The sequence below is a fragment of the Rhinolophus ferrumequinum genome, chromosome 9, assembly GCF_004115265.2.
Source record: "Rhinolophus ferrumequinum isolate MPI-CBG mRhiFer1 chromosome 9, mRhiFer1_v1.p, whole genome shotgun sequence".
In the NCBI taxonomy this organism is placed as follows: Eukaryota; Metazoa; Chordata; class Mammalia; order Chiroptera; family Rhinolophidae; genus Rhinolophus; species Rhinolophus ferrumequinum.
Genome location: NC_046292.1, coordinates 23,234,369 through 23,258,006, shown reverse-complemented (window position 1 = coordinate 23,258,006; position 23,638 = coordinate 23,234,369). Strand labels below are relative to the sequence as shown.

At 50.5% G+C, this 23,638-nt stretch overlaps 1 protein-coding gene across 1 annotated transcript in view; it reads left to right on the top strand.

The window, feature by feature from the left end:
• The window catches only part of CSMD2 (CUB and Sushi multiple domains 2), a 579,918-nt gene that overhangs the window by 318,654 nt on the left and 237,626 nt on the right, over positions 1-23,638 (top strand). The window contains exons 11-12 of the mRNA XM_033115124.1: positions 7,063-7,166; positions 10,346-10,458. Coding sequence (XP_032971015.1) covers positions 7,063-7,166; positions 10,346-10,458 — 217 coding nt within the window. The remainder of the gene's footprint in view (positions 1-7,062; positions 7,167-10,345; positions 10,459-23,638) is intronic.

Here is a 23,638-nt window from a genome sequence, read left to right as displayed (position 1 = left end):
CTCTTCTAAGTCTTAAACTTGATTCCTTTTTTCTGTTTTTTTCACTTCACCTCTCCCCTGGCCATTACCCTTCCTTAGACCTGGCTGTAGCCCTCGTGTCCCCACACTCCTTCCTCTACTCTCTCTCTCTTTTTTTTATAAATGTATCTTTACTTCTCAAACTCAAAGCTTTATTTCATCAAGTTCTAGCACATTTTGTATTGACAAGTGATTGCACCTGCATCACGTAAGAAGGTCAGTGACCATTCTACCAAAGAGGAAATCTCACACCTTTAGGCAGCACTAAAAATTACTGTTTCAAAGGCTATGCAAATCTCAAATAACAAAAAAGGCTTCCAATTTACTCTGAGTATCTTACTTTTTACCTATGTTAATTTGGAAATTAATAGATAGTTTTCCTAATGCAGCTCTTTTTTAATCCATTAAAAAAAAAAAGACGGCTTGAGTTTTAAAACCCCCACAGATGCGTATTATTTAACTTCCTCTTTAGTGCATGGTCTTCTCACCTTCCTGTGCAAACACACAGGCCAATTTGCACCAACTCTCAATAAGCCCTCCTCTGTTCTTAAAGAGAAGCCCTGCCCCCTCCTCTAGTTCGGATTTTGTGCCCCTTGTGTTTACCCCATCCCCACACTTCCCTGATTTCAGCACCGTCACACTGTGTGTGTGTCCACGTGCGTGTGTGTGTGTCTCCTCTTCTAGGCTGTGAGCTCTCTCAGGGTGGCAGCCATGTTTATCTTGCCTGTTGTTGCCTCTCCAAATCCCAGCACTTGGCAAGTACATGTGAACTGTTGAATATTCGAATAAGGGAATAAATGAATCCATCAATCAATGAGTGGATGAGTCATAAGTAGGTGAAAGGGTTTACTACTCTTAGAACTACCAGAATTCAACAGAGACAGTGACCAAAGGTCCAGAACCTCTGAAAGTTCTCGGTCTCTACCCCTGGGCTTTGTTCCCAACCTCCTCAAAAGCCTTCCTCATCCAAAAAAATGTGTCTCTCATACAACTCAGTAACAATAACAACAACAGAAAAAAAAAATCCAATTTAAAAATGGGCAGAGGATCTAAATAGTCATTTTCCTAAAAAGACAGGCAAATGCCCAACAGGTACATGAAAAGATGCTCAACATCACTAATCATCAGGGAAATGCAAATCAAAACCACAGTGAGACATCACCTCACACCTGCTAGAATGACTGTTATCAAAAAGACAAGAAATAACAAGTGTTAGTGAGGATGTGGAGAGAAGGGAACCCTCGTGCACTGTTGGTAGGAATATAAATTGATGCATCCATTATGGAAAACTATATGGAGCTTCCTCAAAAAAAAAAAACCAAAAAACTGAAAATAGAACTACCATATGGTCTAACAATTCTGCTTCTGGGTATTTATCTGAAGAAAATGAAAACACTAATTCAAAAAGATATAGGGCCCCCTATATTCATTGCAGCTTTATTCACAATAGCCAAGATATAGAAACAACCTAAGTGTCCATTTATGGTTTAATGGATAAAGAATATGTGGCACATACTCATATAGGCAATGGAATATCACTCAGCCATAAAAAAGAATGAAATCTTACCATTTACAACAACATGGATGGACCTTGAGGGTATTATGCTACGTGAAATATGCAGAGAAAGACAAATATCGTATGATTTCACTTATGTGTAGAATCTAAAAAACAAACCAAATGAACAAATAAAACAAAACAAATTGTATAGATGCTGAGAACAGAGTGGTGGTTGCCAGAGGGGGAGGGCAGGGGGTTGGGTGGTTAGGAGTAATAGGTGAAGGGAGTCAAACTTCCAATCCTAAAATAAATAAGTCATGGGGATGTACTGTACGGCTTGGTGACTATAGTCAATAATATCGTGTTGCATATTTTGTAGCTTTATATGATGATGAGGAAATAGACATATTGTGATGATCAGTTCACAGGGCAGGCAGGTATCGAATCATTCTGTTGCACACCTGAAACTAATATAATGTTATGTGTCAATTATGCCTCAATTTAAAAAAAAAAGCATTGCTCAAAGGTGTTGGAGGCCTCTCTGCTTGAACTCGAGGGTTCAGATCGGCCTTCCCACTGGCCTCTTCTCCTGCCCACCCCAAGAACCAATTCTCCAGCCCTACCCTGGGCCCTCAGCAAAACCCAGGCAGGAATCACCATGCAGGCCCTGCCCCCAGCAAAGGGAGTTCCCTTCCTTTCAGGAGCTAACAGTCAAACTGTAAGGGATAGTGGGGCACAGAGTTTTGGGTCCAGAGTGAAGGAAGACCAGCTAGCAGGCTGTAGTAGAAATACAGTCATTGGACAAAACAGACTCCATCTAGATCTCTTGGGGCTCCAGCTTCCCCCACAATGCCCGTCAGCTGTCAGATCCTCTGCAGCTTCACTGAGACTGTACATGCTGGAAGCTCCGGATCCTTTGGCTGGTCCTGGACGGTGCTCAGGAAGCGAGAAATGTCCTCTGGGACCCAGGGCGGGCATCCTCTGTGGTTTCACTCCCGTCTGCCATGGTTCTCTGGACAGGTGACTCTGCTGAGGGTACAGTCCCCAGTACTCCCTCCACCCTCCCACCCTCTGCAGTGAACACAGACTCAGACTCCCCTAAGTCCTCCCCCTACTTCTGGACCCTACACATACCTGCTCCTGGCAGGTCTCTCTGCCTCCAGCCATCCCTTCATGCTGAGTTACAGCTTCCCCTCATCTTCACCACCAAGTCCACACTGCTTGTTCTGGCCTGCCAGACAAAAGCCAACTGCACACTCCACCAGGCTGCCCTCCCGTCCCCCTCTCCCGCTCCCCCCAACCCACCTTGGCTGCTCTCCCTGCTCCTGGTTCCTCTGTTTCCTGAACAGAGCATGCACCCTTCGTCCCATGAGGGCCAGCGTGCCTCCCTCCTGCTCGTGACCACCTTGCATCTCTCCCTTTGTGGTCCTCCAGCACTCCCTGTCTGCATCGTGCCCTTGGCATTGAGATTCTGCCCTCATTGTCAGGCAAGTGAGATGATAACATGGGAAGCACCTAGCTCGGTGCTTGGCACGTAGCAGGTGCTCCGTAATTATGTCCTAGATCATGGGTTTGTTTATTCATGTATCTAATGGGTATAAATCGGGGGTCTGAGCCGTATACAAATGTCACTCTTTTCTCATGCCTTTTTTATGTGTTGCCACTTTCCTGCCTCAGAAAGGCGTTTTGTGAGCTTAATTGATCTGCACGTTAGTTAATGAGTCATTATAGGATCCTGTCTTTAAACAAAGTCCAAAGAAAGTGGGGGAGAACAGAAAGCATCAATATATGGTGCACTGGGACCTGTCGCAAAGCTGCAATGTCGTGTGTATTGTACTGTCTACTTTGTGTAATTAGCTCCTATGTTGGGGTCAGATGCTCTTAAATGCAGTTCGCAGCAATGGCTGCTCCGACCAGTGATGTGAATCCCTTCATGGCTCTGAGTTCTGGCCTGCGAAGCAGTATTTTCCCATTATCAGCCTAGTAATCACATGTTCTCTCTTTTGGAGGTGGGGTGGTGCGCCAGTGCCCTCTGCTCCAGGGCTGGCTGGAAGGGGGTGATGGTGGCAAGAAAGTGCAGCCAGGACCCTTAGTTCCGGCAGAAGCCAGGCCCCTCCTGCAGAAGGCTCTGCCGGTCTTACAGGTATTTTATGTGCAACAAGTCTTTGCTGAGCTGCTGGGAACCAGATAAAGAGCTCAGCGGAGGTTTAGAGGATAAGTCACGCCCTCTACCTCGTGGACCTGAGGCCTTGCTGGGAGACTCTGAGGTAGTAAAGCAAGAGCAGCAGAGAGTCTAGCCTCTGGCTGCCTGGTGAGGCCCAGTTCTACCACTTAGCTGTGTGGTCTTAGGCAAGTTGCCTAACATCTCTGTGCCTGAGCTTTCCCATTTGTAAAATGGAGGTATTCACAGTAGCGCTTGTCATTGAAAGTTTTACATAGTTGATGGATGTAAAGTTCTCAGAACAGATTCGAGCACATTGTAGGTGTCATCTCACTCTTGTAGTGAAGAAATCTCATAAGAGAAGATGATCAAAACTGTGATTGAGTGTCTCAAAGAATCTTTTAGACCAGAGTTGGCAAACTACTGCCTGTGGGCCCAATCCAGTTTGTTGCTTGTCTTTGTAAATAAAGTTTTATCGGAACACAGCCACGCCCTTTCATGTACATGTTGTGTATGGCTGCGTTCGTTCTACAATAGCAGGGTAGTTGTAACAGACGTACGGTCTGCACAGGGGGAAATATTGACTATCTGGCCCTTTACAGGAACAGTTTGCTGACCTTTGTTCTAAATGATAACTCCTGTGAGGGAGCCAAGAGCCTAGCAATCAGTCCATCTGGAGAATCGGGGAAGGGTTGGACAATGTTCTCCCATTCAGCACTGCCGGATCCCCTGGCATGTGCCTGGCAGCCGACAGGCAGTGGCAGTACAGAGGCAGTGAAACCTGGCCCCAGCCCTCCAGGAAGTGCATGGTATAGTGGAGTACCAGGTAAACAGATCAGTCACAGTACAGCAGGTAAGTGCTGACACAGAGGTGAGAGAAAGGGTCCTCAGAGAACACGTGGAGAAGACGGCGCAGGAGGAGCCGGGGTCTGTGCAAACCGCAGTCATGAGTGGGCCAACGGCGGGGGGGTGCTCAGGAACTCAGCAGCCCCCCAGGCTGTGTGGTTGGGAGGGCAGCAGGGAGTAGATGCCAAGCGCTCCTTCTTGTGTATCATTCTATACAGCGGGACCAAAGGGTAGGAGATGGGAAGGAGATTGCAGCCTGAGCAGATGGTCTCGTGAGCATGACGTTGGCCTTCAGACAACATGGAAGGCAAGCTTGGCTGCTCAATGAGAAAGCCAGAAGGAGCGTGGCCTCCCCACGCACTGCTGGACAGTTACATTCCATCCCCTCTCCTAAGGACCCCAACCACTAAGTGCGAAAGCTAAAGCCCACGTCCCCCCTCACCGACACTATGGCTACAGCCCAGAGATCAGTCTCCTAGTATTCCACCATCTCTCAGTGCTGTTGTCCCTAAAACAAAACTCTCATACCTTTGCTGACAACTCTTCCATAATTCCCGCTTGTCTTTAGGACAAAGCCCAACTCCTTAGCATGACAGAGAGCCCTTCCTAAGTTGGCTTCTCCTCCTCTCGCATCACCCCCCACCCCCATTGAACAACTCCAGATGGACCAGGGATCTGGACGCATCGTCGGTTGCACACCTTCGTCCATGCACCAGCCCTTCCCTCTGGCTGGATTGCTTTCCCTTCCTTACCTGTTTATTGAACACAGTTCATCTTCCAAACTTAGCCTGGGTTTCCTTCCCTCCAGGAAGCCTGCTTTCACCTTTCTTCCAGGCTGTGGCACCCACGCCCTCCTGTGTCCTATCTGCCCCGGCTCAGGGACAATCTTATACAGAGATGCTCCCCTCTGTGAATCCAATGTAGTGCCGAGGCCCCGCGTGAATGGTACCCAGGCTCATGAATGAGTGCTGGAGGTTTGCTTCTGAGGCACCTGAAGGCCCTTTGGCGTGAGGTTCTGCTGGCCCCTGGCAGTATGTAGGTGCTGGGTTGTTTGGTTTGGACAGAGGAAACCTGCACAACGAGGGAAAACTAGGAGCCCCTTCAGCTTCCCCTTTGGGAGACTGAAGATCTTCATCACATTAAAACCAGACTGACAAAAAGAGACCCGATTAGAGATAGGAGTGGTGCCTCTGTGTGCCCTGTCTTCGTGAATGACACCACCACCCACCCCGTTGCCCACGCCAGAAACCCACACGTCGTCCTAGGTCCCTGTCTGTCCCTCAGCCCCCACAGCCATCCAGTCACAAAGCGCTCGGTAGTGCCAGGACCTGGTCTCTGCTCCATCCCCTCTGTGGAAACTGTGGAAACGTCAGTTTCCACATGAGCAGCCAAACTGATGTTTTCCCAAAGACGGGGGGGGGGCCCAGTCACCCACTGTTTAAAACTCCTCTCCTGCTCCTCCCTCAGGATGAACCCCAAATCCTTGGGGCAGGGTTATGAGACCCTCTGGACCTAGCTCCAGGCGAACTTCTCAAGTTCTGGCCTTTCTTGACTCACTTCCTTGCACTGAAGGCCCAATCTCACTGTCCCTCCCCCTCCCTGCTAGTGAGGCAACTAGCAGGTGTGCTCAGTGTGTGGTCCTGCCACGGACAGACACTAAACACTTGTTCTGGAATGTTCCATGTCTGCCACGGCTCGGGCCTTGGGCAGCTGAGTGTCCCATCTGAGGGGGCGTCGGAATGTCCCCTCCATCTCCCAGCATCCCCCGTGGGCCTGCCAGGCCTCCATAGCCTGCAGAATTCTCAGACCCCACCATCACGAAGAGCCTTCCCTCCTGCTACCAGCCCAGGCCTCTCTGTGCTCCCCCAGCCCTCACCAGAGTGGCCATCGCCCAGTGTTATAGTTATCAGTTTGCTTTTCTGTCTCCCCTGCTCACTGAGGGGACCATGGCGTGCTCACTATTGAAACCCCACCTCCTAGCCTGGCATAGGGTGGGTGCTTAGTAAATGTTGTAGAAGACAGGACCAAAACAAGTTAAGAGAGAAGAATCTTGTCAAAATCTCCTTCTTGGAACATTCATTGATTCAACAAATAAGCAAAGAAGATGGAGAAAAGCAGGCAGAGGAGAAGCTGAGAGAGAGACATCTGTAGGTCCCTGGGGGCAAGAAGGCTGAGATTCCACATGTGGCCTGAAAAATTGCCACCACGCCCACGGGGATTTCTGTGCATTAAGGCGTGAAGAAAGAGACTAATCATCTCAGAGTCGGCCAGATGTGCCTGGTGTTGCCATAACAGCCCCCGGAATTGAGCAGATGTGCTGTGAACATCTTTGGAAAACATCAGGGGACCCCAGAGACTGTGTGGCCTGGAGAAGAATAGTTCACACTCAAAAAGGTGGCATGGAAATGCTTCCGTGGATTGAGGGTCCTGTAGGATGGTGTCACGGGGACTGGGCATCGGGACAAAACAAGGGAATGTCTACTCGCCTGCCGTCTCCGGCAGTCCCTGCCTGCTCCCTAATTCCGTGCTCCCTCCCTAGGTGATCAAGCTGGCCTTCGAGGAGTTTGACTTGGAGAGGGGCTACGACACCCTGACAGTCGGGGACGGAGGCAAGGACGGGGACCAGAAGACGGTTCTCTATACGTAAGTGAAGCAGAGCGTGTGGTCGGGAGGAGGGGAGCACGCAGACCTTGGCGGAGGGTGGGGGGATGGGCTTCCAGCTCCTGCCTGGTCCCCACACCCCGCTGTGACCAGGGCAAGTGTCCTGCAGCGCTCCTGGTTTCAGGAACAATCCCTCCACCTCTCTCGACTCCACCCAAGGGAAACAGAACACTGGACCGAATTCCTACTAGGAATTCACAGGAAAAGTGTCCAGAAAGAGCAGTTGCCCAGGGAGCTGGGAGATAGAGGTTTGGCGTGTGTGCCCGGAGCGTACCACTTGGCTGTCTGCTTCTATGCAGACCCTGCTTCTGCCACCCACCAGTTTTTCCTCAAGGCCAAGTACGTCTTCAAACAGAGACAATAAAAGTGTTTTGCTAACCCTGCATGCTGAGAACTATCTGGGAAATGGGTGGTTTCAGGGAGTTGGGACCACACGGACATAGCAGCCACGTTTTCTGAGCCCAGAAAAGCTAGTATGACATGGTCTAGTTAAGGTACAAGATAATATCCGGCTGTCCTAAAATTCCATTATGTCGGGTCTTGGCTCTTAGGGGCCATTTAGTTCCTCTTTTGCCCACCACCATGAAGCTGGACAATGCTTTCATTCAGTGCACGTGGCCCAGCGTCAGAGAGACAGACAGGCCTGACCCCATCCATCTCCCCTGCCAAAAAGGAGGGGGGATTTCACATACATTGAGCACCTACTATGTGCCCAGGCACTATGATGGGAACTTTCATGTCAGTTATCTCTTAATTCCCACAACAGCCCTGTAAGAAAGGTATTATTATCCCCATTGAGCAGGTGGGAAAACTGAGGACCCGTGGTTGCAAAGATGGTTGGTGGCAGAACCAGCCCCTGCGTTCATGGCTTCTGATTTCAGTTAAGGACAGCATCCCATGCCATACCTCCTCCCAGCGAGGCTGGCTCCAGGCAAACGTGCTCTGGTTCTAATGATGGATGAAAAAGGCCCATTCAGTAACAGCTGGCTTGTCTCCTAGCTGGTCTGTTCCGGGAGCTTCCCACACCATCTTCACACCTACCTGGAGAAGCTCTTGTCATGATGCTACCCTCTGAGTCAGGTGACATGGCTGGGACCTGGGGTCCCTCAGGAGAAAGGAATGGAATGTGAGCCTAAAGGGCACCTATGCCCCTGCCTATTCCACTGTATTAATCAGGGTTCCCTGGAGACGCAGAACCAATAGAATGTATATGCAGAGAAAGAGACTTATTGTAAGTCTGACAAGTCCCAAGACCTGCAGGGTGAGTCGGCAAGCTGGAGACCCAGGAGAGCTGGTCGTTCTAGTGTGAAGGCCAGGAGGCTCAGGGCCCAGGACGAGCTGCTGTTTCAGTTCAAGTCTGAGGCAGGGAAAAAAGAAAAGCCAGTGTTCCAGCTCAAATTCAGGTAGGCAGGCAGGAAGAAATCTCTTTCACTCAAGGCAGGGTCAGCCTTTTGGTTCAATTCAGGCCTTCAACTGACTGGATGAGGCCCACCCACATTGGGGAGGGCAATCTGCTTGCTCACTCTACCAGTGTAAGTGTTACTGTCACCCAGAAACATCCCCAAACATAGACAAACCCTGAATAATGTTTGCCCCGAGAGCTGGGCGCCCCAGGGCCGAAGCAAGATGACAGCATCAAATTAGCCATCACATCCACCTCTCCCCTCCGCTTGGTCTATCTTCGTCACTCGCCTGCCCTGGTCTGCTGACCTGTGTGGTACATCAGCTCAGTGTGCCCAAGAGGCCAGAATCCCACCTTTGTCTCCTCCCCTGACCCCAGGATGCTTTGCCATAGAGAGATCCTTAGAACAGCAGAACTGAAAAGACTCTTGGGGAATCATACAATCGTCATTTAACATGGAGTGAAAAAGCCCAGATAGGCTCAGACACTGGCTCAAAGTCCCACAGCAAAGAATGGCAGAGCCAGGGCTGGTACCCAGGTCTCTGGACCAGTCTAGTGTGAGTGAGCTCCTAACAAGTTCTGCAGCAGCCCTGGGGCCCTCTCGCCACGCCCAGATCTCTGTAGGCCAGCAGCAGTCTCCCACCGTTAGGGAAACACGTGCAAAGTGGTCAGGTCCTTTGTTGTCCCAACTGGGTCACACAGGAAAGCAGCGGCTTTGGCCTTGTGCCTTGCTCACTGCTGCCCTGGGGTCAGGAGGCAGCCCTCTCCTGGCCTCAGTCCTTCCCCATTACAGAACGTCAGAGCCCCTGGCCCAGGATGTCACACAGGTCAGGCTGATGCATCCGAGGTGTTCTGTCCCAGCTTCACTCCCACAGCGCTCAGGATGTGCTGAGCATCGTTCTGCAGCCATCTCCACCCCCTTCTCCCAGCTTTGAGACCCCTACGGCCCCCTCCACAACCTGCAAGTCCCCATCTGTGCTGGTTATTTGCCCAGTCGCCACAGCAACAGGAAGCCAGGTTTCCTCCAGAACCCCCAGCCGCCTGTGCAGTGGACTCTTTCTGACTCTGCCACTCTCCAGCAAGCTGACCATGGGAAAACCACTAAACCACTGCCCACTTGTACCGCTCTTCTCATCTGTACAATGGGGACAACACAACCCCAACCTCACTGAGCTCCCTGGGGCATTAAATGAGATAATGGATGGGAGTTATGTCATTGGGGTAGGTGTCTGGTAAATGTGGGTTGAATCAGAAGCTTCTCCATGCCCCAACTCTCTTCTTCAGAAAAAACATGGCCCTGAGATGACAGCTGTTGCTTAAGCCTCACTTCTCATACTGGAACAGGAAGAGATGTCTTATTGAAACAATTGGCTGGGTCCCAACCAGGGAAATGGGTTTCTGTCTATGTCTTTCCTGAAGTACACAGTTCACACAAGAGAACGAAGGGTGCTGGAGTGTAGACACCCCTTGATTAGATCTGGCTCCAGCTAGCCCTGGTCCCTGAGCTAGCAGAGCTCTCTTGGAGTCCAGGAGTCTGTGTGAGGGAGTTGAGTTCAGGCTCTGTCCGTGGCCGAGGCGGGAGGTGCTGAGTCTCCCATCACTCGGGGCACATGTTCCAGTGTCAGAAACACCGCAGGGCTCAGAATTTGCCTGACTGAGCCTGGTCCCTAGACACTCCTTTAGATGTCGCAGGTTGGGCTGCCATTCTGTTGGGGTGCCAGGGCTGGGTACAGGCCTCTAAATCTCTCTCTCCTGACAGCCTGACCGGTACGTCAGTCCCGGATCTCATTGTCAGCACCAACCATCAGATGTGGCTCCTCTTCCAGACCGACGGCAGCGGCAGCTCCCTGGGATTCAAGGCGTCGTACGAAGGTAACTGCGCTGGGGATGCCGATAGACTGGGATCAGACACTTGGGGTCTGGATTGGGAGTCAGCGAGCCCTGGGTTCGAATCCTGGTTCTGCCCCGCACGAGCTGCCTTAGAAACACTGGAGTTCTTGACTTTTCTGAGCCCCAGCCTCCTCCTTTGTCCAGGGGTCTCCTAGGTGGTTTTGAGGATTATCTGGGCAAATCACTTAAAATGCTAGACACACAGCACCAGGCACAACATCAGTTTCATCCCCAATTCCTACACGGCTTGTGGAGGCCTGTAAGGGGCCCCGTAAACTTTCTGAGCCTCCTTTTTTTTTTCTATCTTTAGACTGGAGATAGTAGCTTCCCCAGCTGCCCTATTGGGGTGTCCTAGTGATGAGTAACTATGTGCACAGGGCGAGAGACAGATCTGAGGAGGGTCAGACGATGGTGGCTTTCATCTCTTGTGGGAACAGGCCTGAAGGGAATGGCAGACTGGGGGGCTGAAGAGACGCCACCCTCGTCACCTTCTGTGCACTTCCACACCTCCTGTTAAACAATGACTGCTCATGCCGATCCCCGCAAAAGGGGAGCAGAGGCCACCCCCCAAGGATCAGTCAAGGCCCTGTTATGTATCAGACCCTAGACCAGCCTAGGGAACCCATGGCTCAGACCTGGGTCCTCGCTGCAAGGGACCGGCACTCTCGCAGTGAGACAGAAAACAAATGAGCGCTCACAGGAAGGGAGGTGCAGCAACCAGAGCCAGTGGGAGCACAGAGGACGGCCGTCCTTTCTGGGGCGTGAGGAAAGGCCTTAGCAAGAAAAGGGGCCTTAGCCTTTAAAATGACAGGGCGGCCGCTGGAGAGACAGGAAGCAGGGGAGGAGGGAGAGAAGGTACCCTTCCCCCATCCCCACGCAGAGACCTGATGGGTGTACAGGAGACTAGGTAGGGAGAGCAACTCCAAAGGACTCTTACTCTGTGTCGTGTGTTTCACGACGCTACTGGTCTAAGGGTTCTTCCTGTACCAGGCCCTGCACTCTGTCTCTAAACTGGGTACACAGGACATGTAGGAGTATCCTAGGACTGCCCTAACAAAGTACCACACACGGGATGGCTTAAAGCACCAGGAATTTATTCTGTCATAGTTCTGGAGGCTCCAAGTCCTACCCAAGGTGTCAGGAGGGCCACACTCCCGCTGAGCCTCTGGGTAGAATCCTTCCTTGCCTCTTCCTAGTTTCCATGGCGACCCTTCCAGCAATCTTTGGCATTCTTTGGCTTGTAACTGCAGCACTTTAGTCTGTTGTCACATCCCTGTGGTCTCTCTCCCCTTCTTATAAGGACACCAGTCCTATTGGATGAAGGGCCCATCCTACTCCAGTGTGACCTCATCTTAACTTGATGACCTCTGTAGTGACCCTACGTCCAAATAAAGTCACATGCACAGGTACCAGGGATTAGGGCTTCAATATATCTTTCTGGAAAACACAATTAAATCCGTCAGAGGAAGCCAGCCCACATTTCCTGCCGTAACACTGTCATACCACAGTGCCCCGTGGGGTAAGGACAGTGTTCTAAGAATAGGAAGCTTGTGTCTAAGTGAGACAGAACAGGCAGAACACCTGCTGGGGACAAGTGCTGAGTTCAAATCCTGGGTCTGTCACTTCCTAGCCTCCTGACAGGCCAGGGAGCCTCTTTAGGGCTCCGTTTCTTCCTCTGTGAAATGGAGATAATAACACAACCTAGATCCCAGGGCTACTGGTAAAGATTCAGTTTAGGTGAAGAATGTGACAATAAGAAGTGTTACCAACTGCAAAGCAAAGAGTAACTGAGCGAGTACATAGGTAGTTAGCGGTATGGGCTCTCCTGGTACATGAAATGACACGCAAGCTGCTGTGGGGCGTTAGAAAGAGCACCAGACGAGAATCGGGAAATTCTGATTCAGGGCCACGCTCCGCCACTCACTACTTTGAAAACGGGAATGGACCAGGACATGAAGCTTCCACGGTTCCCTCATTTCTGAATTTCCATAGACGTTCAGCAGTGGACGTTTCCAAAAATGGGGAGGAGTGATCCCGTGTCATCCACAAGCCCCTTCATCTGTCCATAGTTTATCAATGGTTCGGAGAAGCTGTAAATGGCATGAGGGATGCCAGTACGCCAGTTAGCGTGCAGAAGGATCTCGATGGGAGCGGCCGGTGGGCTCAATTCCCAGGATCGGATGAAGTGGGGATAAATAGCCAGTCTGTTTTAAGGTTCAAAAAATTAGCTACTAGAATTTACCCCGGGGAGTTAGTGAGTATCATTGTGTTCTGATCAGGCATCAGAGACTGGGGCTCAGACGTGGGGACCTCAGCTTGAGACAGAAAAGGCGAGGACGTAAGTCACGCCCAGTGAGGAAGGTTAACAGTCTCCTGAATGTTTATTAGGGGGAAAAGTGGACTGAGGACAGACTTGAGAACTGTGGCCAAATATTCGAAGGGTTGTTATGTGGGAAAGAGGAATCAAGAGTTGTTTGGTGTGATTTTGTTGGTAAAGCAAGGGACATACGTTTGGTGAGAGCCTACTGTGTGCCAGAAGCTTTATGTTCATTATCTCAGGGTTTTCTGTGTCAGACAAAGACGCGGGGTACCCTCAGGGACCACGAAGGTGGGATAGGGGATGCCTAGCAGGGAGTCTGACCCTGCCTCCATTTCTTCTCTGTCCTGCTCTGTTCTTTGTAAGGCTTCTTTTAAGAGGGAATTTAAAACTTAACCCTAGTTTGAAAAGCACTGCTCCATCTCATTCAGTGTTCACAGCTATATGATGGCTGCTCATTTATAGATGAGGAAATGGAGACTCAGGAGGGTGACGTTACCTGCCCGGGTCACAGAGAAGTCTTGGGGCTGGGCAGAGCCTACATTCAACCCCACGTCTCCATGGCTTCAAAGCCCATGATTTCCTCCCTACGCTGAGAGCCTCCCAAAGTGACAGAATTTCCATTCCTAGGAAATCTTTATAGAAGCCAAAGCTTGACCCAGTCATACAGGCCATATATCATGGGCCCGGACTCCTTGTCTCTAGAGGCTGGGGTTTTGTTCATTAGTTCTGGTCCGTTTCACTCAGCCTGTATGGATTAACTCCTGTACTATGCTGGGTGCTGGGATTACAATAACTTAGATGCAGCCTGAAAACATACACTGTGTGACTGCTGGGCACAGACTAGGTGCCGGCAAGACTTCTCCTTGGACCCATAACAAATTAGGAAGAGAGCCTGGGCATTTAGCGACGTCACTAACCCGCAGGGGCTACATTAGTCCTGTACACAGAGGCAGCAGGTTCTGTGAAGGTAGAATGGACTGTGCAATTAAATCCTACCTGGTGAATCCCAACTTGGTCCCAGCTGTGTGACCTTGGGCCTCTCTGAGCCTCAGTTCCCCACTTGTAAAATGGAGATAATAATGCTGACCTTGTAGGATTATTGTCAAGAAAGTGAAATGAGATCACAGAAAGCTCCTTATGCGACACCCAGCATAGAGGCGCCTTCCGCTAGGAGCCACTAAACTACTTCTCCACCCAAACCTTCCGTGATTTACACCCCTCAGAAAGTGATAACCCCCCTCCCCCAATCTACTACCCCTCTGACATCGTATGTAACTGTTACAGTTCCACTGACTCTATTCCCGATGTTGTACTTTACATCCTGTGACCATATATATATATATTAAATTATAGTTGACATTCACTGTTATTCAGCTTCAGCCTCAAAACAGAGGAAACTTCCCGTGATTACCACTGCTCTCCACCGGGGGCGTTCTCCCCCACGGGCATGCATGTGGCTCCGTGCCTGTCCCTAGGTGGCCTGTGCTTGCTCTGATGGGCCCCAGTTCTAGATCCTCGCCCCATACCTGCAGGCCTCACCTGGGGCCCTCACTCCTCAGACTGGCTGAGAAACGGACAGAAGGCAGATCCAGGTCACGGAGAGCCCTGAGGCCTCATAAAGAGTTTGCACCTCGTCCAGCGGGAAGCACCTGTGAAGATCACATGTAGGGATGGTCCTGCCTTTTCCTTCTTGTCCCTTCCACCTTTGGCCTTTCGTTTGAAGAGTGAAACCCATCATCTCACACCTCCGTGGTGAGGCGCCTCCTCTCCTCTAATAAAGGAAGGTGATTGAGTTCCCTGGCCTCTGAAATGCCCTGTCCCTTCCCATGCTCCCCTCTGGGTTCCTCTCACCTTCAGCCTCCTGGTTCTCCTCCAAGCTCTGGCCGCTCCCTCACCACTCCTGCGTGGTGCCTCTCTGCCCTTCAGGCAGGCACTTCTTAGAGTCTGTCCTCAGCCTTCCTCCTCTCTTTCTAGAACCTTCCACAGTTGATCACATCCACTCTCATGGCTTCAACCTCAGCCTACACACTGGTGGCTTCCAAATCTCTTCCCCACCTGCATGTCAGTGCACTTGTGACACATTTTAGATAGCTTTCCCCTCAGACATCTCAAATCCAACTCACTTGTATTAGTCTGCTCCGGCAGCCATAACAAAATACCATAGGCTGTGTGGCTGAAACAGAAATTCGTTTTCTCACAGTCCTAGGCCAGAAGTCCAAGGTTGAGGTTCTGGCCGATTCAGTTTTTGGTCTAGGCCCTGTTTCTGGCTTGCAGACAGCTGCCTTCTCACGTGGCCTTTCCTCAGCATACGCACACGGGGAGAGAGAGACAGACAGCAAGCTCTCTGGTTTATATTAATTCTATAGATCAGCACCCCGGCCTTATGACCTCATTTAACCTTTAGTACTTCCTTAGAGGGCCCATCTCCAAATACAGCCACACTGGGGACGAGGGCTTCAACATATGAATTGGGGGGGACACAAACGTTTGGTCCATACACCATCGCAAACCAGATTCTTCATCCCCACCCTAAACCCCCTGCCCCCGTACCCCCACCTGGATGAGCCTCAGCACCATTCTGCCATCACAACAGCCTCCGCTCCACCTCCTCCTTCTGCCTCTCCACCTCTGAACCTGGTCCCAGATTCTGTCAGTCCACCTCCTGCGGCGTCCCAGCTCCTCTGCCATTGCTGTGGCTGACGCCCTGGTCGCCTCCCTTGAATGACAGCACAGTCTTCCGACCCCAACTCCAGCCCCTCCCCCACTCCCCACCCGTCTGCCACATGCAGCACAGCAATCTTCCCAGAATCCAAACCTGGCACGGTTTCCTCCTACTTAAGAAACTTTAATGACAACTTCTCATTGCTTTTAGAGTAAAGCACAGTCGTTCATTTGATATCCAAGGCTCTCCATGATGGTAATTCCAAGCCAAATTCTGGTTCCTACGAATCCGTTCTGAGCAGAATTCCAGTTCGTCCATCTCTCTAGTCCAAAGGGCCTAGCCCAGTGCCTGGCACACAGCATGTGCTCAGAAAAGCTCGCAGAATTCAACTGTAATGACTTTTTACACAGGATCAATTGGGCACCCTTCCTCCCATCCAATCCCCTTTTCGCCCACTTGCCCATCTCCCAGCACTCAGGTGCCGAGAGCCCCCACCATCACTGTCCCCATAGGCTTGGGGGTTGGACAGACCCACCCTGTAATGGAGTTCTGTCATTGGCTCTGTGCATGATCTTCGGCCAGCCCATCCACATCTCTGAGCCTGAGTTTTCCCATCTGTGCAGAGGAGCTGATAAACGTTTTTCTCACACGGCTCTTCCGAGGACTCGGTGTAGTAAAGCACCCAGTATAAGACCTGACATTTAGTAAACACTCAGTTAAAAGCCTGCTCCCCTCCTGTGCTCCCCGAGTCTTGCAGCTCCTCTCCCGCCTGCACCCACAACCCGAAGCCTCCACACCCTCTTAGCCATCCTGTGATCCCCGCTTCTGGAGCCTTCCATACAGCGTAGACTTCTTGGCTCAGGGGTGGGAAGGTAGCTGGGATACAGATACTCCACAGGGAGCATGAGACTCCTGAGGGCAGAGACCTCCCCCAGGCATACCTGGCCCCAGTTCACACATAGAGAAGCTCCTTGGGGGCAGGCAGGTGGCACTGCAGTATCAGCCCTCCCCGGCTTGTTAAAAGTGTGAGCCCCTGAGTGGGAAAATTGGAAGATTTATTTCCCAGAAATTCTTCCAGTTCTGCATGTCACAATCCCAGGGCGGGTTGGGGGAAGGGGACTCAGGCTCCATCAATAAGTGAGTGAATACTCTGAGCGTAGAAGCTCGTCCCCTCCATGGGGACAGCCAGCTGTAGGAAATGCATTCATCATTGCAATTGCTTTGCTTCCCAGTAGAAAAAGAAATATTTAAGGCACAGGCAATTAGCACTTACCAGAAACATTATAAAATTACATACAACTTGTTAACAAGTTTTAGCATCAATCTGGGAGTCTCCTTGCTTCCTGACTTGGAGCCTGGAATCTGGCAGGCTAGTACTAAATCTGGGGTCTGACCCAGGGAAGGAAGGAGCCGGGAGCCTGACCCTGAGAAAGGGAGGAGCAGGGTGGTACACATTGTGCAGGAAGGATGCCCAACAGTCCACGGGATGCATGTTGGAAGTGGGTCCTCTGGGCCCTCAGTGCTACCCAGGCCCCTATTATGTGCTGCAGACCCTGTTCAGGACATTGGGGCCACAAGGACAACAAGAGAGTCTCTGCCTTCACCTAAGTCATAGTCTGTCTTTACTAGAGTCCAGGAAGTGCAAAAAGATGAGAAATATCAAAGAGGGGCAGCTAACCTTGCTGGAGGGCCCCGGGGGGCGCTTCCTGGAGGAGCTGGTGTCTGAAACTAAGACTTGCTTAAAGAATGAGAAGGAGTTAGACATCCCTGAGAGGGAGAACAGGTTGGCTTAGGAAGCTAAAACCTGCACAGAAATAAAGTTTGAGAGCAAGGAGGGAGAAAATGGGCAAGACTAGCCCTCTGCCAGCAGTGCCTCCATCCCCTTCTGCTGGTGGGCACAGGTGAGCGCCCTGAAGATGATACTGAAGCTGGGCTGGAACGGAGGCCAACGGCAGCGGACCAGCATCGTTGACTCTACTCCTTTCCAGACACTGCCTTTCTTCCTGTTAGAATGTCAAGCACGTAACCAGTTTCATCCCAAATCTGCTACTGTGGTTCCCCGAAAATAAAACCAAGCCGGAAAATCAGCTCTAATGCATCTTTTGGAGCAAAAATTAATATAAGACTTGGTCTTATGTTAGACAAGACACGGTCTTATGTTACAGTAAAATAAGACCTGGTCTAATATTAATTTTTGCTCCAAAAGATGCATTAGAACTGATTGTCCGGCTGCGTCTTATTTTCAGGGAAACACGGTATTTTCAGGACACCTCTTCCTCTTCTTGTTTCGTCCCCATAAGCTTAGAGGACCAGACTTTCTAACTTCAGTCAGTGGCACCAGCATGTTCCTGAGGCACTCACTGAGTTTCCATGGTACCCTAAAGCTTTCTCAGGCACTGGGAACTAGAGTTTACCTGGATCCAGCCAGCAGCTGCCTCCTCTCAGGAAAGCGCAGAGGAAACCATGCTGTGCCCGTGTGTCCTGGCCCCTGGGGGCGGAATGGCAAACAACAGAGGATGCTGTAGCATTAAAATTTGGCAGGAAGTAATTTGTCAATGAGATGTACTCTCCAAGTACATGGGCTTTTGCAAATGACAAGCTCCAGCTTTGGACTACTGCAGACAGCTTGGAGGCATTCTGATGCTCTCTGTACATGTCCATACTCACCCCTTTTCCCAGCCTCCTTCAGCCTGTGACATACTCAGGACAGTGCTGTGGAGAAAGGAGATGGAGAGGAGAAAATGTCACCCACTTTATCCACCCACACCTCCATCCTGTTCATGAAAATCGTGTGCAGAGAGCAGAGCACAAATACCCAGAGATTCACATGCAGATGCACTGCGTCTTGGCCCCTGTGCACGTCCCACCAGCAGAAGGAGAAAAGTGGAGTGGGGTGTGGTTCTCAGGAAATCCATGAGGTCCAGATAGCTCAGAGGTCGTCTTAATGCACCAAAGGAGCCCTGGTCACTCCCCAGGAGTTTGTGCCAATCGAACAACGCATCGGTGGCGCTTAGTATGCATAAGACTGAGTTTGATTCTAGAAAGTGTCATCAAACCCCGGCTTGGAGGAACTGACAACATACAAGAGAAAGACTAAACGACTTCTCAGTCCTTGAACCAGGCTCTCCATGGTCTCCCCCAGACCATTTCTCCATCCTCATCTCTCTTCACCGTCACTTCCCATCACATTGAACTTCTAACTATTCTCCAGACATTACACTCTTTTACTCCATTCCTTCTTTCCTGCTTTTTCCCTTCCATCCTCCGCTCTGTCTTCCCTTCTTCACTCCTCACACATTTATTGAATGTCGCCTCTGTGTCCTGCACTTTGCTAGAAGCTGGAAGCAGAGACATTTCAAAAATACTGTCTTGGTCCTCAAGAAACTTTCCATTTAATAGGAAGAAACATATGCCAAAAACTGTAGCGCTGCAGTGATGACAGGAAATTGTCTCAAAGGGTCCGGGAGTGAGAGAGAAAGAACTCCTAGGTCAGCCTGGACGATTCAATGGAAGATCTCAGACCGGGAAGCACTTGAGCTGACACTAAAAGATGATGTTTTGTCTGGCAGACAAGCAGGGGGTGTTCATTCAGAAAGAGAGGACAGCAGGTGCCAAGTTAGAGCCATGCAAGAGCCGGCTGGGCTCTGCCAACAACAGGACAAAAACAACAATGGCGAAACACCTGCTGGTGACTGGTTACGTGCCACGTGCCAGACGTTTTGACAATTGTCTTATATACATAAGCTCATTTAATCCTCAAAACAACCCTGTAAGGTAGGTGTTATTACTACCACTTCCGTTTTGCAGATGACAAAACTAAGGCTCAGAGAGAATGTGTTCAAAGTCTACGACTTAGCGCAGAGCCAGAATTTACGTCCAGGGCTTTCCAACCCCAGAGCCCTCCCTCATCACCATCACGCTATCTTGCCCCCCTATTGGTCCCTCAGTTTTCTGGTGTATAAATCTCAAGGTCACATGAGGCTGGGGTGGGAGTGGGTAGGCGAAGGTCCTGCCGTGCCTAGGAGTTAGGGTTTTCATGTGTGGATTTTAGGAAGGCAGGAAAGAATCCATGGGAAGGACGTAGTCATGACTGAATTTTATTTCTAAGTGGTGTCACACTGCTTTGCAGGGTACAGCATAGAGGGAAGAGGCAGGGGACCAGGTCTTGGCTGGTGCCACCGTCCAGGTGAGGTATTGGGAGCGGTGGACTACGGCAGTGAGAGAAGGGTTGGGGAGCAGAGCTGGCTGACTGAGCCGTAGGAGGAGGACCCCTAGGAGGAGGGTAGTGAGGACTGTGGGGGGAGGGGAAGGCGGAGCCCAGGCTGAGTGGTGTCTGGCTTGGGCGACCTCCATGAAGCTTTTCTCAGCACGAGGCCTGAGCCGCCTCCTCTGCCCTCCCACGGGCTGTGAGGTCAGGGGCACACCTCCTCTCTGGCCCTCAGCATTGACATTGTCGTTATTTCTATGTCGTTATTTCAGTCAGGTGGGAGAACCCACCTGACTGTGGGTTCTCCAAGGGCAGGGCCATGGGTCACGCAGCTGTATCCTTAGCTCTGAACATGGCATTTGGCACAGTTTCCATGCAATAAATATTAGCTGAACTCACACACTAAACAATATTCTGTGTCCCAGGCACGGTGTTAAGTTCTGAGTACACAGTGATCAACAACACGTAATTGGTGCCCACCTTCGCCTTCATAGGACGGACATTCTAGCAGGTGGGGAGACAAGAAACAAGCTCAACCTGGCAGCCAGAGGGGAGCCAAAGGGGCTGAGTCGGTGAGAGAGGGAAGAGGCAGGTGAGCTCCACAAGGGCAGAGGTGTTTGTCCTTTGTTCCCACTGCTGTAGCCCCAATGTCTAGCATATTAACTAGTGAAATACACAGATGAATACTTGCAAAAGGCAAGCAGTGCTCCAAAGGAAAAGAAGGTTCCAACAGAGAAGAGAAAAGGAGAAATATCTGAGATACAGGGTCAGGAAAAGCATCTCTGAGAAGGTGACCTCTTAAGCTACAGTCTATCGTGTAAGGAGTTGGCCAAGTGAAACAGGAAGTTGAGGAAGCCACAGCTCAGGGTGAGGGGACAGTGCATAAATGAAGGAAGACATGAAATGCCACCCATTTGGAAAAGCAGCAAATTGCAGCCCAAGCTTGGGACCCCCTTCTTCCCCCGAGGGGCACCGTCTTTCTTGGAGCAGATCAAATAGTGAATTTATAGAGACACATGATGCCGTTCCCTCGGTGCAGACATTGTCATAAAAGAGGATTTCAATTTGGAATTAGAAATTGAAAAACCTGGGGAGACGACAGTGAGGTTGATCACAGACGATAGGAACAGAACAGAACAGCCAAGAAAGGGGAAGGCAAATACACTAAGCGGCATAGTCCAGTCGTGATGGAATTCAGAAGCGTCTTTGAAGCACTCATCTCTTGTTTCCCAGCTTGCTTTTGGCAGGCAAAAGGGGACAGGGAGAGAGATAAACATTCTAAGATGGAATTATATTAAACCAGATAACAGGAAATTGCATGCACGATTTTCTCCAAGTCGCAATTTGGTTTCTCCATTTGCAATTCTGGACCCTGACATCACACTTGGTTAGCACCTGACCAGGAGGGTCAAAGTCACGTGCCTTTCAGGGAGGGCAGTGGAGCACAGGGAACCCTCTGCAGCAAAGGCAGGGGGCCTGGGTCCCTATGTTCCCAGAGGGGTTGACACTGGGCTTGGAGAGAAGGCCCAGACTGGGACAAGGGGTATTGAGAGGACAGAAACAAGCCACCAGCCCCCTCTGCCTTCCTGGAAGGAGTTCCCCAAACGCTCAAACCACCCTCCACCCTCGTCTCTTCTTCTCCCCCTCCATCCAATCCTGGTTCAGTGGTCTCCGCATCCCCCTCGCCAATGCCTTGGACCTCTTTGCCAAATACCCCTTCACCTTGACTCCTGTGAGGTCACCGTTACCCAGTGGCTCTTGTCCTGAGACCCATGAACTTCCATCTGAGAGGCAGGCTCGTGTGCTCACTCTCCAGTGCTGTTCCACCTCTGTGCAAACCCTTTCTCCTTTGACCTTCTGCTGTCTCCACCTCCGCCACTTTCGACCCCTCCTCATCCAGGCCATCCGTCTCTTCCTCTCTGCTCCAAGCCTTGCCATCCCCTTGCCTCTCGGTTTCCTGACCTTCTCACTTGCTTTCAGTGCACTCCACTCTGGCTGCAGCCAGACCCTGTTCTCCAGCACCTCTGACGTCTTAACTTCACCCCTCTGCTCTGAGACCCTTTGTTCCTTCAGCTCTTCCACTCATTGCTCCCCCTATCCTGGACCTCTTGATTCTCCATCCTGCTCTTCTCACTTCTTTCCTCCTTTTGCCTGAGTGACTTGGATAACACTTCACTCATCCTTTTAACAATATCCTCAAATCCTTGCCCCATTGTTCTTCCATTTTCTACACCCAACCCCACCCCTCCATCAGTCCTGCTGCCCTTTTCCACTCCTTTTTTTAAATTTATTGGGGTGACAACTTCTACGTGAACCAAGTTACTGGGGGCCTCAGAGACAAGTCACACAGCCCTGTTGTGGCACCCCTGTCAATGAGTCACCTCCACCCTCCGTGGGCCCCAGAAGGGCGTAGCTGTTTATCCAGCCATGATTTCCTCTTCTCCAGAGTGATTGCTTCAGATACTCCTGTCCGCGTCAAATCCTTTTCCTCACGGCTGTTCCATCACCTTCAACAAAGATCACAATGTCGTCCTCCACTTAGAAAATGGAGCCTGTGTCGTCACGGCAGCTCCTTCAACCCCCTGCGATCCTACCTGAAAGCTCATTGTGACCAATCACCTCGTACCTCTTCCCGCCTAGAGAGTTGCCAGGTCTCCAAGGCCAGCCCCACCGTGTGCTCCGGGTCCCATGCCTTCTGCCTTCTCTAGAGCCTCATGCTGTCCTCCGCATTTCTCCTGCATGTCTTCAGTTAACAATTTAATATCTTTCGTTCTCTCTATCTATCTCTATCTCTATTTCTATCTCTATCTCTTCTTCCCTAGCATTTAAGATGGATTTTCCCATCTTACAAATATTTTTAAACTGCCCCCCTCAAGGCTGTACTCCTCAGGGGGTACCACCTAACTTCTCTCTATTCTCACGAATGGCATGACTTCCTTCCTGTTAATGCTGAATAATATTTTATTGTACACACACGCACACACTACCTTTTTTTTGTCCATTCATCCAGCGACAGACACTTAGGTCGTTTCCATGGCTTGGCTATTGTAAACGAATCTCACTTATCCTTTTACCTGCTCATTCCTGCTCAGCCTTCAGGCCTCAGCTTAGACATCACCTCCTCCAAGAAGCCTTCCCTGATGCCAGGGCTGGGACTGGGATACGGTGAGAAAGGGACTCGCCTTGGGTGTAAAATTTAAGGGAATTAGGGAATGCCAAAAATCTCAGTAATTAAATAATATTTCAATGCAATATTAAAAAAAAAACCAAAGTTAATGTAGAATATCCATGTTAAAAAATATCAACATGTTAAATGACAGCAGGCTCTGATGGCCATGACTAGGGTCAGACAGATGAAGTGAGTCACGCAAGTGCTGGTTGGATCTGGTCGTTGCTAAGTTTTGGTCTTCTTTTCATGTTGGATTTGATTTATGTGCATTAATTTTGATTTTCTAAAAACAGTGCACTAAGATACTGTCTCAATTGCAGAGTTTTTGATGCCCCCTAAAATTTTGTGCCCAAGGGTAGTGCCTCACCCCTTGCACCCTGTTTCCAGCCCCACCTTCCAAGTTTGAGTTAGGTGCCTTTCTGGGCGCTTCCACAGCACGAATCACCCTGTGTCATAAATATCTGTTTCCTTGTCTGTGTCATGACGAGACTGTTCCATCCCTGAGAGCGGAGCCCATACCCACACCTCAAGTGTCCTGCACAGGGCCAGGCACACAGCAGGTGCTCATTAGGTACTTCTGCTCCCATTGACAGCAGGAGAAAGTGGGTGGATGTGTGCATGTGGGAAGGGCCTACACAGTGAGGAGGGCTGGGTGGACTCCTTCCTCCCTCTAAGGACACTGGCTCTTGAGCTGATGACACCCTCAGACTAGCTGCTGTGGGCAGGGACATAGGAAGGTGTACCCCACATTTATATCTTCAACAACATGGTGGGGTCTCACTAGGACACATTAAATCTGTGTCC